The sequence below is a fragment of the Lissotriton vulgaris genome, chromosome 2_1, assembly GCF_964263255.1.
Source record: "Lissotriton vulgaris chromosome 2_1, aLisVul1.2, whole genome shotgun sequence".
NCBI classification, from domain to species: domain Eukaryota; kingdom Metazoa; phylum Chordata; class Amphibia; order Caudata; family Salamandridae; genus Lissotriton; species Lissotriton vulgaris.
In genome coordinates, this window is record NC_141687.1 from 2,027,380,804 (window position 1) to 2,027,397,162 (window position 16,359).

General features: G+C 45.3%; 1 protein-coding gene across 1 annotated transcript in view; it reads right to left on the reverse strand.

Annotated features, from left to right (window-relative positions):
• The window catches only part of LOC147733678 (transient receptor potential cation channel subfamily M member 7-like), a 1,990,815-nt gene that overhangs the window by 1,763,268 nt on the left and 211,188 nt on the right, over window positions 1-16,359 (reverse strand). Inside the window, exon 3 of the mRNA XM_086958252.1 lies at window positions 15,214-15,252. Coding sequence (XP_086814378.1) covers window positions 15,214-15,252 — 39 coding nt within the window. The remainder of the gene's footprint in view (window positions 1-15,213; window positions 15,253-16,359) is intronic.

Consider the following 16,359-nt stretch of genomic DNA (forward strand, 5'->3'; position numbering starts at 1 on the left):
CTATTGGTACCTTTTCTCCCTCATTAGAGGTTAGGTACGTGAATCTGCATCTTCCTGGGATGACTCGGATTACAAGATCGCGTGTATTGTCACGTGTGTCTAATTTTGTTTTAGCTAACATGTCTGTTTGCAGTGATCTCAAAATTTCTGTGTGTTTTTGAGTCCAATTGATTTGTTTAAAATCAGGTTTTATTAGTTCGTAGAGAGGTTTAACCCTCTCTGCGTAATTTAGAATGTATGTTCTTCCGAAATTCAGAAAACCTAGTATGGATTGTAAATTCTTCAGCGTTTTTGGAGCTTGGAGTACAGCGCACTTCTCCAAGAAGTTGTCCGCTAGGCTTTTTCCTTCACTTGATAATTCTTATCCTAAAAATAATACTGTCAGATGGGCAATTCAAGACTTTTTAAAGTTGAATTTGTAACCCTCTGCTGCGAACCCAAGTATAATGGTGTTCACTCTTTTCAAGTGAGTATCCAAGTCGTCGTCTGTGAGGTAGATATCATCTACGTAAGATAATGCCTCATCATCATATATTTGTAGTAACTCTGTCCTGGGCTGTTCTTGAACCCCTGTGGGAGTCGACAGAATTTTTTTCTGAGACCCCATTACGGAGAAAGCGGTCAAATACTTCTCCAACGGCCCCATGGTTCTCTGATGATTTAAGAGCGGAAAAAAGAGCCTGTAAGAAGCTCGAAAGACAATGGAGATTAAACTACTGCCCTCTAGCAAAAATACATTTTAAAGAGGCCACCAAGCTGTTTCACAAGCATATCAGGAAAGGAAAAAAGAGTTACTATGCCTCCGTTATTCAACAGGCAGAGAACCCCAGCAAAGAAGTGTTTAAACTGGTTGAATCCTTTCTGAAGCCCCACTGTATCGAAAGGGATATCCCCCAATCCATAGCACTCTGTGATAAGATCTCTGTCTATTTTGACAATAAAATACAGATGGTCTATGACTCCTTTGGCCCGCATAAACCTACGGCCAAGGAGGATAGAGAGAATGGGGGCTGGCCCCCAGCCTCCCTGAGGAAATTTCAACCTATCCCGCTAGTTGAGGCAAGCCAAGAGATAACCCGGTGTAAGTCTGGCTCCCCAGAGGACCCTTGTCCGCCTAAATTGTGGGCACCTCTAGCGGACGCTATTGCACCTATGCTTCAACATATCTGGAATATTTCCAAAGACACTGGGGAATTTCCGGAGAGTTGGAAGCATGCGACGCTTCTTCCACTGAAAAAGAAGCCAAACGGGGATGCGGAGGATTTAACTAACCTCCGTCCTATCTCTCTGCTGGCAGCTCCCGGGAAAATGCTGGAAAAACTAATTCATCGCCAGCTGAATGCTCATGTTGAATCTAATAACATCCTGCATGAGACTCAGTCCGGGTTTAGACCCGGCTTCAGCACGGAGACGGCGTTGATTGAGGTGGCTGATTCTCTGAGGTGGTCGTTAGATTCAGGGGACTCAGCTCTGCTGATGCTCCTGGATCTCTCGGCCGCGTTTGATACGGTGGACCATGCTAGGATGATCCAACGTTTGGCAGACATTGGCCTACAAGATCAGGCACTCGGTTGGATGCAGTCCTACCTGTCAAACCGAACGCAGAGGGTCACTCTAGGCACCTGTGACTCAAAGCGTAAGCCACTGCGATGCGGGGTCCCGCAAGGATCTGCCCTTAGCCCCCTTTTGTTTAACGTTTATCTTGCCCCTCTTTTCTCCCTCATTGCCAACTGGGGAGTCACAGCAATATCTTATGCGGATGACACCCAGTTGGTTTTTCCCTACTCTGAGGTGACAGAGGCGGCATTTGCAAACTTTAAGGGGTGCCTTCAGGATGTGGCCTCCTGGATGAATACTAATAAGCTGAAATTGAATCCGGGAAAAACGGAAGTGATCTTTTTTGGTAAAGGCAGTCACCCTCCAGCTGAGCTCTGGTGGCCAACTGAGATGGGTACTCCACCTTCCCCTTCCCAATGGGCTAAAAATCTGGGAGTTAAGTGGGATGAAAATCTCTCCTTTGCGTCCCAGATCCATCAGGTCACAGGCTGCTGCCTGAGCAAAATGAGGAATCTCCGCCCAGTCCTGAAGCTTTTGCCAGAGTCTTGCCGGAAAACCGTGATCCATGCGACCATCACCTCGAGATTGGACTATGCTAATGGCCTGTATAGCGGCCTCCCGAAATACGTGGTTCAAAGGCTGCAGACGGTGCAAAACGCGGCAGCCAGGTTGCTCAAACATATTCCTTTTAAAGAGCACATTTCTCCCCATCTTCGGGCCTTACACTGGCTCCCGATTGCCAGTAGAATAAAATTTAAAACTCTTACTCTGGCATATAGGACCCTCTACGGCACCTGTCCTAATTATTTGAGAGCCCGTCTGCCTAGATATACACAGTCCCGCTCCCTTCGTTCAAATGATCAGGTGCTACTGAGTGTGCCGCGAGTCAAAAGGGCCAGACTGGGTGGTCGGACCTTTTCAGCCAACGTGACCCGTCTCTGGAATTCCTTACCTCCTGAGCTGCGAAAGGCCCAATCAGAAACAAGTTTCAGGAGACAGCTTAAGTCGTGGCTGTTCTCGGAGCATCTATAAGTTGCAGGCTCCCAGCTAGCTTTCTTGTCGAGCCCTCACAGCGCCGGGACGCCTCCTAGTTGAGGCAGCTGTTCGCGCTTTATAAATACTAGTATTATTATTATTATTATACCTGCTTTCTGGTGCAATGTTTTGACAAAAGAAACCATTAGATAGGTCTAATGTCGTTTTGTATTTTTTCCTAACTATGTTGTTCATTAGTGCAGCACTATGCGAGTTTAGTACTGCAAATGTTTTGCAACATGCATTAAGGTGTCTGTAGTCCAAAACTAGACGATATGAACTGTCTGGCTTGGAGACAGGAAACAAAGGATTGTTCATTTGAGAGGTGCATGTTTCAATCACCCCCTGATATTCAAGTTGATCTAAGATCTCCCTGACTTGTTTTTTAGCTTCTTGCTTAATGGGATACTGCCTTTGGGCAGTTGGTTCACTTTTTAATTGGATTTTGTGAGGAGGGGAGTCCTCATCCCATCCTACATGATTTTTATATAATGCCGGTGCCTGGGCTACTGCCCATTTCCTTGCATAAGTATATTTTTTGTGAATCGGAATGTGATTCGAGAAGGCAGGCATAATCATTTCTTCGCCACGAGGGCACTCCCTGACAAACTCTGGGGGCCAATCTTTTTCAGCTAACAGAATATCATAGCCTTTTGAGAGTTTATCCCAAAATAGACCCTTTATTTTCCTAGTCTTATCACCCTCTATACGCAATGTTATTTCGTATATCTTATGGGGCTCGCTAAGCCTGGTGTCGGCAGTTTCAACCTGAATGTATTCATTCGTGTCCACTGTCTCCAGATGACTCATCAAGATATTGCGGGCTATACTGATTTCTGCTGCACTGTCTAGCATTGTCTGTGCCCACTCCCCGTTTTTCAAGTGTGTCCTCAGTATTCTCTGCATGGTTGATTACTCTAATACTGGCTACCTTCTTTTTTGGAAATTGAGATTTTTTACTCTGAGCAGGTTCCTTGTCTTTGGACTTGGTGTGTTCTCCTGGGTCTGACCGTCCTCTTCTTTCCGATTTCTGCGAAAAAGATCGAGAGGGACGTGTATCAATACTTTGATATCTATCAGGTTTTTTCAAATTATCCCTATTTCTAAGGTTGTATCTTTTTTCAGAGGGCTCCCTCTGGGGAGACTGGTGTTCTCGAGTCGGAGTTCTTTCCCTCCGTCGAGGAGACCTTCCTCTGGACTGGAAAACTTTTTCCTTGGGAGTGGATTGTTTATTTCCATCCCAGTTCTTTTTAGGAGTGTTTGAATTATTTTTAATAAATAATTTTTCAGGATTTTCGAGCAGTTGGGGCTTTACTGGTTTCCCACCCAAGCTGCCTCTACCTAATTCTTCATAGCATTTCTCTATGATTCTGGCAAGCTCAACTGGCTGATCTGTTATATCCGTTTCCTTCAACTTCTGGCGGATCGCCACAGATGCTGCTTCTCCCTTTATATTGGCTAATAATATAGCCGAGATCTGCTTGAAGTCTTTCAGTAATTTCATACCAAGAGTTAAAGCAGGTTCTGGACCGTATTCATTCTGAATCTGTCTTAGTACATCTGGTATTACCACCATAGACGGAACACCATGTGTTTTTGTGCAAATGGAAGCAAAGACTGTACCCCAAGTGTCACAGTCCTCCACGTGTGGTGCGATTCCCATAGGAAGGCAGATGGTCAAGATTCTGAGTTTCTCGATAGGGGTAGAATCCGGAAATACTGCCTCTATTTGAGTGATTTTTTGTGCTAACCAGAAAGGAATTTGTTCCCGTTTTACGGGTGTTTTACCAAGACATGACTGTATGTTCTGTGGTGTAATTTTATTAGTGTTCCCCTGATGAGGGGTCAGCTGTGGTACTTTAACAGCTGGTTGGACTGTTGCAGTCTGCATTACATATTGGACAAATTGTCTATGTATTTTTATAAGTGTTTTTAGCTGTACTAACAGCTCTTCTTTAGACATTTTTGCAATGTCCGGATGTGGTGTGTAGCTGGCTAGAACCGGCCACGTTGCTCCTGGTCTACCTAGTGGACCGAGCCTGGTAATATGATCATTATGTTTTAGGGCGCCATTAAACCAGAGCAGGTGCTCTTGGAATTTTAGTGGGATTTCAGTCTCCTCGAAAGGAGCGTACTCATCCGGTGGTTTCTCTATTTTGTAATAGTGAAACTCTTTTGTTCTAGCGTTTGCCGCTGGAAAGTTTATCCATGAATAGAATACCTGTCTGCCGATATTCATGTGCCTCTATCACGAAAATTACTGTACCACCTTGTGGTGTCAGTCCGTTTTCTATAAGTTTTAACGTTACAGACTTTCTTAAATGTACCGGGATGATAATTGCATCCGGGTCAGTAGTCCCGTCGGGACCCTGCTGAGTCGCATCTGCTGCTGCCCCAGTGGTTCAGTTTTCTTCTGGCATTGTATAAATGCAAGGTTTGCAGAGTAGGTCTCCAAGGAGACAAAGATTAGGTGCACAATATTATGGAACACTGTATCCTTCAACGTTGAATAAACCAGAGCTTTACATAGGAATCTCTTCCTACTGAGTTGGGGCGGATTTTAACCTTTCACCCACTCCAGACGTCTATTGGAGTATTTACGGGAGAAAGGGGTCTGTGTGAAATATGCACGACTGAGTTACTCTAACGTCTTGCGTTAGTTTATCGCCTTACCAAACGTTGGGCGCCATGTAGTGTAGTTCCTATTTTCCCAATAGGCCCTGCGCATTGGAATAACATAAACAGTAGTATCGACGTAGAAGTACGGATCTTCCAGGCCTCCACTGACTATGCTAAACTTAATTGGGTTTGTTACCAACTAGCTCAGAGGTCACTGGAAACTTTAGTGACTGAATAGGAAGTGATCAGCTTCCCTGGCACAGACAAGAAGGGATTCAGTTTTCCAACAACCGTGCAACATGACAACTTTGCTCCTCAGATCAGAGTCGGTCTCTAGAGTCGTGTGAACAATAGACAGTTATTTTACTCAGTCATTGGTTGTGCAGTTTACATTCACAATATGTAGAGAAGAGAGAGACGGGCGTTGTCAATAAAGGGTAACATTTATTGAACAGTCTTTCTTCTCGTACAAGAGAAATGAATTGCCACAATTGCAAGACTTGTTATTATAAAAAGTATGTACAGTAAGATAAGTATTGCGAAATAATACTGTAAAAGCATTGATATGGTTTCTTAGCCATACAATGGTTTAAAATGAATAAAACATATATACATTCATATATACATTAGGCTAACATACTCAACTGGTGCTTCTAACTACGCCTACCCCAGTGTACCTGACCTAAGCCTAATACTTGGGAGGGGAGTAAGTAAATCGCTTTAAGTTAAGTTGGTTTTGCCAAGGTTTGCTTCAAGAATTCTCTTTAAGGGTTTAGTCAACACCATACCTCTGGAATAGAATGATGGAGGTCTGGTATCTCCTTCAGGGGGTCGGTATCCCAGTCACCCGCAAGGGTAGACCAGAAACGCCGGAGCTGGATTTCTCTGCAGGAGAAAGACAGTGTCTCTTCTCAGCGCGTCGAGGAGGAGGAGGAGGAGCAGAGTCCGCGGCCAGCTTGCATCTGCTGGGCTCTTGCAGGGGGGCGGCTGTTCAGCTCCCAAGTTCACCACACCATTGTTCGCTAGTCAGCAGCGATAGCAGTAGCGATAGCAGCTATGGTATCGTCAGCATAACAGCAGCTTCAGCAGCAGCGAGACAGCTAGCAGCATCAGCTTCAGCGAAACAGCAACGAGACAGCAGCGTTTTTTTAAGGCAACGTTGGTAATATTTATACCTGAAAGGTGCCTTGTTTGACGTAAGTTTTTGGACATAAGACATCAATAAAGATGTCACTAGGAAGTGATCATCTATCAGTGCTCATTAGAGTTCTATTACTAATCAAAACACAGCAAGCGGGGATTTCCAGGTTGCTGAGTTTTTATCTTGTTGAAGAACTCGGAGTGTTAATCTAGGAATCTCAGATAGTAACTTCTGCTATGTCATTGCACTAATTGGTTGCAAAGGAAGTGGCAGAGAAAGCGATTCTGAAATGTGGCTCTGTTCGTGTGAGGCCAGAGACGACTTTCTGAATATTGCACTTGAACGGTTATGCCAATATAGGGAATAAATGGATTTATAGCCGAATAGGGGCATAAGGTCACAGTATCGATCAGGGTCCTAGATTAGAACGCAACAAGTCCTTTAACATTGCTGAAAGGTCTTGAAGCGAAGTTACAGGCATCTGAACCATAGGTTCTTGATGGAACGATTCTTGAGGTCCTCTTAAAGATTCACATGGTTCATAAAACTCTTCTTCATCGTCATCCTCTTGATATTTTATTCTGAGTTGAGAAGGGTCATGTGCCTGTCCAAAGGGATCCTAATCAGATTCCGCCAAATAATGGCTAGGAGGTAAAGGTGAAATGTGAGATACATCATGGTAAAATTGCCTGGGAGATGATAATTTGGAGCTCAAAACTGGCGTAATTTGTAAAGGTGCAGGTTTTTTACGCTTCAATGTAACTGAAATTTACATGGATGGTAAATCAGATACTGTGGAGATGGCTGTAATAGAGGACATCTTCGACGTTGTAATCATGGATGTCGTCGACGGAAAAGTCATCGCCGAAGATGTGGCCATCGACGTCACGGTTGAAGTTGTCATCGATGGCGGACTCGTCGTCGAGAGTACAATCATCGTCGACGGTGGGCACATCGACTGCAGCGTCGTCGACGGCCGGCTTGTCGACGGGACTTGTAGCATCGTCGACGGGGTACTCGTAAACGAAGGATGAATCGTTGTCGACAGCGTCTCATCGACGGTGGAATTTTCTTCGACGCTGAAGATCCACTCACCTTCTGTGGAGATTTTCCCGTTGACGAAGATGTTTTAGATGTCGACGGAGGCTCAGGAAGAAATTTTGAGGTAGTTTTCTATGAAACCTTCACCTTTTCTCCAGAATTTACCTTAGAAGAAAATGAGGATTTCCCTTTTTTTTTTAGGAAGAGTGACCAATCTCTGAGTGAGATTTCTTCAGGGTCTTACTCTGCTTCTCAGGAGGATCTCCAGACCTATCCCTTTTCTTGGATAGGGGGGTGGAGGCTTGAGGACTTACACTGCCTTCTCATTCAGATACCACCTCAGATGATGCCTTCAACTTCTCCAGCCAAACCAGCAGACGTCCTTCTCGATCCTTCAAGGTCTTGGCAGGAAAGATTCTACAGATCCTGCATTCCTTGACCTTGTGAGCTGGGTAGAGGCAATAGATACATTCTTTATGTGGATCCTCAAAGTGTATTCTCTTCTTCCCACATGAAGAACAGGCCAAAACCAAACTTTTCTTGGAGGAATCAAGACATTTTTTCTCTCAAAAAGTAAAGGTTTAAGGAAAAAACTGAGCAGAGCTCAGGGAGACTCCCTAACACACGAGGTGCAGTAGGAAATCTGTGGGTTTGCCTCTCTATGGGGAAGATTCTAAGAGGGTGCTGCTGCCCAATTGGCTGGTTTCCAAGTTTGGTTCTTTTTGCAAAAGGACTAAGATAGGCTAGTGTGGTGACTATGGTGTGATGTTATTATGACTGTAATGTATATGTTTTATTGTACAGCGAGACTCCCACCTCATCGGCGGGGATGATTCTAAGCATGTGAATCTATGAAAGATACCCCAATACTGGATAACAGGTAGGTTGCCCTTACTGCTCAATGATTAATAAAAATGCTGAATACTAACAAATAAATAACAGAATTCAGTAGCGTTATGTGAGCTACCACAGAAGGGTGCTGAAGAGTGATATTACTGTCTGTACACAAGGAAACAGTAGGTCTTATTTTAAGAGAGTTCGAAAATGAGTACTACAAAATTGCATTTCTGCGGATATAACAGGCTTGTAAAAGCTTTGTTTCCTTTGAAAGAAACAGCACTGAACACAAGGGTACCCTAAAAGACAAACGCACGTATGTGTATTCTTAAATCGGCCTAAGAACAGAGATAAACAGCCTTCAAGTGCATTTCGTTCAAAAGCGGATACATTACAATTGTTTATATAAAAGTATGGTGATTATGACATGCATATTTGATATATGCTAGAATACCTACGTGCAAATGTTTGTGATGCTTAAAAAAAATGTAAACACGGTTTGCAGTATCAATTTTTATAAAAAAAATAATTGGTTGATGGTGTACTGCTCAATCTTAGGCCCAATCATTTTTTACATTTTCTGTGCCATTGGTATAATACATATCGAACCTCATTCCACCTGTTTTCGTACTTGCCAAATCCAAAAACTCACAAAAATATACTTTCAAATGATACGCTACACATACACAAAACAGATGGCGGCCACTTGGGTGTGTGAGCTCTTGGAAAATCTAAGAACCTACATAGTACTTTAGACAGAACAATTCCAAGTCTTACTTGTGATGGCAGAAACATTCAGAAACTCTTCATGACTTTTGAGAACAAGCAGTCACGTGAATAACTAGTATGATTTTTTTCCCCGCAGTGACCACCACCCATATTTCCCCTTCTATAATATTACCAGGACATTACCAACTGACCGTTAAGAAACTTCCTCAACAAGAAATCTTTCTACTCTCCATTCTCATTTTCTGCTGCCCAACACCCCATCTCTAAACAATGTTCCTGGTTATCAATGGGCATCGTGTAGGCACTTATTCTGCTGATTCAGCAATCGGAAAATGCATTTTGTAGTTCTCTGAAAAGGCAGCGCTCATTTACTGGTGACCAACATTCTCACTGCAGGGGCTTTAAACTTATTATTAACGACCATCAATCAATCAAGGAATTTGTATAGCGTGCTACTCACCCGGAGGGTCTCAAGGCGCTTGGGGGGAGGGGGGTCCTCTACTGCTCGAACAGCCAGGTCTTGAGTTGTCTCCTGAAGGCGAGGTGGTCTTGGGTACGACGGAGGTGGATGGGGAGGGGGTTCCAAGTCTTGGCTGCCAGGTAGGAGAAGGATCTTCCTCCCATGGTGGCTTTTCGAATGCGTGGAACCGCGGCGAGGGCGTGGCTGGTCGATCGTAGTTGGCGGGTGGGAGTGTAGAAGGTCAGGCGGTTGTTAAGGTACCTGGGGCAAAGGTCGTGGAGGGCCTTGTGTGCGTGGGTGAGGAGCCTGAACGTGATCCTCTTGCTGACGGGGAGCCAGTGCAGGTCTCTCAGGTGGCCGGAGATGTGGCTGTGTCGGGGGATGTCCAGGACGAGTCGTGCGAAGGCATTCTGGATGCACTGGAGTCTTTTCTGTAGTTTGGCTGTGGTTACGGTGTAGAGGGTGTTTCAGTAGTCCAGTCGGCTGGTGACGAGTGCTTGGGTGACAGTCTTCCTGGTTTCGGTGGGGAGCCATCGGAAGATCTTTCGGAGCATGCGTAGGATGTTGAAACACGATGATGAGACGGCGTTGACTTGTGTGGTCATCGAGAGGGAGGAGTCCAGGATGAAGCCCAGGTTGCGTGCATGGTCCGTTGGTTTGGGTGCGCTGCCTAGGGCCGGGGGCCAACAGGAGTCGTCCCATGCAGAGGGTGATGATCTAATGATGAGGACTTCCGTCTTGTCTGAGTTCAGTTTCAGGTGGCTGTTCTTCATCCACTCGGCTACTTCTTTCATCCCTTCGTAGGTTGGTTCTGGCGGTGGCAGGGTCGTTGGTGAGGGAGAGGATCAGCTTGGTGTCGTCGGCGTAGGAGATGATGTTGAGGTTGTGTTGGCGTGCGATGGCTGCGAGGGGGCTCATGTAGACGTTGAAGAGGGTGGGGCTGAGTGATGATCCTTGTGGCACGCCGCAGATTACTTTGGTGGCCTCAGATCTGAACGGGGGTAGGCGGACTCTCTGGGTTCTTCCGGCGAGGAACGAGATGATCCACTCCAGTGCCTTCTCTTGGATACCGACGTTGCTGAGGCGTTGTACTAGGGTGCGGTGGCAGACAGTGTCGAATGCTGCGGAGAGGTCCAGGAGGATGAGGGCCGCTGTTTCCCCGTTGTCGAGCAGGGTTCGGATGTCGTCAGTGGCTGCGATGAGGGCGGTCTTGGTGCTGTGGTTGGCTCGGAAGCCGGACTGTGAGTGGTCGAGGGATCCGTTCGTATCGAGGAAGGCGGCAAGCTGTCTGTTGACGGTCTTCTCGATGGCTTGGGGGGGGGGGGGGGGGGGGGGAACGAGAGGAGCGAGATGGGGCGGTAGTTCTTGAGGTCGGTGGGGTCTGCTGAAGGTTTCTTCAACAGGGCACTGAGTTCGGCATGCTTCCAGCTTTCCGGGAAGGTGGCGGTGTTGAAGGAGCAGTTGATGATGTCCCGGAGATGGGGAGCGATGACGGAGTCGGTCTTGTTGAAGACGTGGTGGGGGCATGGGTCGGTTGGTGATCCGGAGTGGATGGTGTTCATCGTGCGGGGTCCAGTCGCGGAGGGTGATGGTGGGGGCGTTGGTTCTATGGTTGGGTGCGAGGTCTGTTCGCAGAAGCTGTTGTGTATGTCTGTGATCTTGCTGTGGAAGAATGAGGCGAGTGAGTCGCAGAGGTAGTGATGTCTTGTGAGGGAGTGATGTCGTTGTTTCCGGCGCTGGGGTTAGAGAGCTCTTTGACGATGCTGAAAATTATGGTTGTGTGCGTTGTTGTCAAGTCGGTCCTTGAACGCTGACTTCTTGGTGGTGTGGATCAGCTGGTGGTGTTTGCGGGTGGCGTGCTTGAGGGCGGTCATGTTGTCTGTGGTCGGGTTTTTTCGCCAGGCTTTCTCGAGGGTACGGCAGTTCTTCTTAGAGTTCATGAGGTAGTCGTTGAACCAGGAGGCTTTCTTGCTACCGGGCCTGCTGGGATGGTTTTTCAGGGGTGCGAGGTCGTCAGTGCAGTTGGTGATCCACTGTGTGAGGTTGTTGGCTGCTTGGTTGGGGTTCGTTGATCTGGCGGGAGGGTTCTGGTTCAGTGATGTGGTGAGCTGGTCGGTGGTGATCTTGTTCCAGCTCCTGCGGGGAACCGGTTGCGGGAGGTGGTGCGTTGTGGTCTTTCTGAAGCTGAAGTGGACGCAGCTGTGGTCTGTCCAGTGGAGTCCAGCAAAGTGGCTGAAGGAGATGTACTTGCTGGAGGAGAAGATTGGGTCGAGCGTGTGTCCGGCGTAGGGGGTGGGGGTGTTCACCAGTTGCTTGAGCCAGAGGTTGGCGAGGTTGTCCAGCAGGGTGGTGGTGTTGTTGTCGATGTTCTCCAGGTGGAGGCGACGGGCACAAGAAGGCAATCAGCTTGGATAGAACAATAGATGAGACATTTTGAGACATGTGCAAGGTAGCATGCCCATCGCATTGGCGATGGTGCCTCCAACTGTGGCCCGAGTTTAAACTTGACTGGGCGATAAAGAAATTCTGCTTTATAATCAAGGATCAAAGTACTCAAAGGATCCAAAACTCCTGATGGTAGAGGACATACTGCTGCTTTTCAAAGTCAATGAGATTCTCATTTTGCTTTCCCAGATGTACCTTCTACTTACTGTTCATTTAGTTATATGACATAGACCATGAGAGGAACTGCCAGGAAACAAATCAAAAGCACAAGCAATCACAAGGCACGAACAGAAATTTAGCAGGTCAAGATGGTTCAATCTATAGGAGTGAGTGAAGTACGCTTCAATTGCATGTGTTTGGGAGACAACAATGCAACTGTGGAGGTGAATTTTGGAAAGTATAGTCCAGTCACAAAGAGCTTGGCTAAGGAATATGGAGGAGAGATTATTTGAAGGGATATTTTTATTATATCCAAGCACAGAAGGGATATTATATAATTCCATTCTATTGAAATATCCTATATTAAGAATCAAGGATGTCAGAGGAACAGTTATAGCGAAGACTAATGGAGAAATAGGAAGGTATGGTGAATGGAGCATTGGGAAAGTTGATGGGGTCGCTAACTGACCCCATTGACATGAAGTTTGAGGCACTGTCTAAGAAACAGAGTTTCAAAATATCAAGCGCCAAATAAAGGAGGAATGCAGAGTTAACAGAATGTTCAGATTGGACAGGCAAGGTTCAATGAAAAAGAACTTCAGGAGATGACCATCATATCAAAAGTAAGAAAGCAAAGGTAGGAGGGGAAAGATTTACCAATGATGACGTTGATGAAGGCCCAGATGTTCCGGTAAGAATTGACAGTGATGATTCTTAAGAGTCATAAATAAATCTCATACTCTTTAGAGTTTGACTCGGACCACAAGGTAATAGAGGTGAGGAAAAAAGGGAACCAGAGGAGGCAGGTAAGGCCTCAGGGTAAAAAATGGGCATAGTTGACCCTTTATGTTTATGAGATTTTTATTGCGCGCAACTACCTGAGGGTGTCTCGGCGCACATCGGACTTCCTGAGACGGAAAGCTACCATATGGATCATTGATTGAATAACCACGTTTTCAAGAGTTTTGCGGAAGATGGTGAGAGTGGGACTGGTTTTAATGGGCAGGGGAAGAGAGTTCCACAGTCTAGGGGTGGCTAAGCGTCTGTCTCCCCAGCTGGTGGTTCTGGTGTGTGGGACAGAAAGAAGGTAGGAGCCAGCAGAACGAAGGGATCTTTGCCGAGCATAGATCCGAAAAGCATCTTTGAGGAACCTTGGTCCAGAGTCATGGATGGCCTTGTAGGCAATGCAAAGTGCCTTGAACTTTATGCGACTCTTAACCAATGCAAATGGCGAATGGCCATGGAAGTGGGGCGGTGGCTGGGAATGTCTAGCAGAATTCTGTCCGCTGCATTTTGCACCGATTGTAGTTTAGATAAAATCTGTTCTTTTGTGCCAAGAAAGAGGGCATTACCATAGTCCATTTTTGAGAAAACGAGAGTGGTAATCAAGGTTTTCCCTGCTCCTGGAGGAAGATATGGCAACAGTTTTTTGATCTTCCTTAGCATAAAGAAAGATGAAGAGACCACCGCATTCACGTGATGTTTAAACAGCAGCTTCTCATCGAACATGACGCCGAGGTTTCTGACCTTGGCAACCGGAGTCGGGGTGGCCCCATTTCATTGGGCCACCAGATGGAAGACCATTCCGGGGCAAGGTTGCCAAAGGTCATTACCTCGGTTTTGTCCGAGTTTAACTTCAAGCAATTGCTTGACATCCATGAGCTGATGGTCCTCATTCCTTCCTGAAATGTTGCGGCCACAGCTGTTCCATCTTTGTGTATCGCCAACACCAGTTGGGTGTCATCCGCATAGGTGGTTAAGCGGAGACCCTGTGCTTTAATGACCCTCGCCAGATCCGCCACATATATATTGAATAATGTGGGGCTTAGCGAGGAGCCCTGCGGCACCCCACACGAAGGCTAAAGGTTGGCGAGTAAAAAGTGCCTAATTTCACTGCCTGGGTGTGATTAGCCAGAAAAGAGGGAATGAAATGTCCGATCCTCTTTTGATAAAGCACCCCTGTGCCCAGAATGGGCACCATCACAACACTTGGCTGACTAGATCTACTGGTGGCCATCAGAACTCGGATCCACCACTAGTTCAAAAGATCACACCCGAAACCTCGGCATCATCCTCGACAGCAATCTCTCCATGAAAAAATTAAATAAATAAATGAGACAGGTCAATGCCATCTCCTCAGCCTGCTTCCACATGATCTGCATGCTCTGCAGAATCTTAAAGTGGCTACCCACCAGCACCAGGAAAACGGGGACGCAGACCCTCATCACCAGCCGTCTAGACTACAGCAATGCACTCTATGCCGTCCAGAAAGAAGCAGTCAGGCTGATCCTCAACCTGCCAAAAAGAACCCATACCTCCCAGCACCTCAGAGCCCACCACTGGTTACCCAACCAGAAGAGCTGCCACTTTAAGCTCCTGACCCATGTCTACATAGCCCTCCACGGCCAAGGACCAGCATACATGAACCACCACCTGAACTTTCACCAACAATTTAGAAACATTCGCTCCACTCATCTCGCTCTCAAACAGACACTGCGTATCCACCAGTGCCGCACAGGAGGACGACCCTTCTGCCAGCTCACCGCCAAATCCTGAAACGTCCTTTCCCTCCACCTTTGAACACTCTCATTGCCAGTCTTCATGAAGGGACTCAAGACCTGGTTCTTCATCTGTGACCCACAGATCAGCACAGTTTGATTGAAAGAAGTGCTCTCTGTTGTTGCTGCTATATTTCCATAATCCTAGCCTCTGTGTCTTTAATAAAATCCAGATTTTCTCCCCACTAGGCTTTGAAAAATCTACATATCCATTGGCTATCTTGTGCCAAGTGACAGCATTTTAATTGAACAAATATGTACAGCCGCCAGTAAAGTATTACACTTCAGTACCATGGCTCCTTTGCTTGAGCTGCTAGGCCACTCACATTTTCACATACATGCCAATTCATATTTTTATTACATACTACAAAATAAATAGCAGGTCTGCAAAGTCTAAACAGGTTAGGTTTGCCAATGCTTGCTTATTTAGCAACTATACATTCCATTATTCAATATTCTATTTTCCCTGGCACTGCATACACTACACAAGTGCATATAATAGGTCATATTTACCAGATACAATTAGCACAAAAATAGCTACCTGTAAATATCCACAAAACAGCTGAATTGGAACACAACACTTGAAATAAGCAGACATTTCTTTACAAACAGAACTCATAGTGCCAGGTTACCTGACAAGTTGCTGACAGATCTGACATCCTGGAAGGCACCTGAGGAAGAAAATAAACACACCAATGTTATCGAGTACAACATAAATTAGTATTTTGAAATAAAATGTTAAAAACTGATTGCATCTTATGTCTCCACATAGGAAACTATTGTGCCAACACTAAAGATAATATTTCACCCATTAAATAAACTGTATTGGGTCAGTGCTCATTAACATGGTACAGTGGAGAAACTATATAATTAATATTTTTTAACCATAATAACCTTTACTGGTCGGGTTGTGTAAAGAATATACAGGGGGTAAACAAATCACAAGATGCCTCACGAAAACAATGCATGCACAACATTAAAACTGAACAGTTTAGATATCAACAATCATTAACACACTTTTTAAGAGACCAATAACAATATATATATATTTTTAAAACACGCTGCTTAAAGAACGTAAAATTATTTGTCACAGAATACGTGTATCTACTAAAGAACGTATGGAATTAATTTGATGTTATGCTAAGCTAACGTGAATGGTTACTCCAGAGACCAAATTAATCAAGAGCTCTTCAAACTTTGTTTCCACTATACATGTAGGCTTTGTGTCCACCGTCCTCAACTTCTTACTTTTTTTAACCAGCCTCTTTCAGCCCCTGCTCTGAGATTTTGTCAATCACATATTGGCTTTGCCCACAACAGTATTGCTCTCGCATCTAATTCTATTGACTGTTTGGGTGCATCTTTTCATCTCCAATCGCCTGCTTGCATTTCAAAGTATCAGGGACTATTTTTATAAACAATGGTAATAACTGCAATTCCAGAGCAACTTTATGTTAAAAAAAATAAACATGTCATTTTTTATTAAAATGTTTATCACGACTGCCCACTGACAGTAACTGCTTCTTCTCAAAATAGGGAAAAAATCTATGTGTAAACTTGTTTTCAAATAACCAAACAGCCACTGACAAAGTAGTTATTTTCCACAACATTTTCCGATCTTTGAAATTACAGAAAACTATAAAAACAAGAACTAGCAAAGCTCCAAAAACATGTATTTTTTGGTCTTATAAAACACACACGTAATGCCATGGAGAAGTGTGGCTCAAATGGTTAGAGCGGCAGACCTTGATGCAGAGTCCAGGCCCGGGACCAGGGTT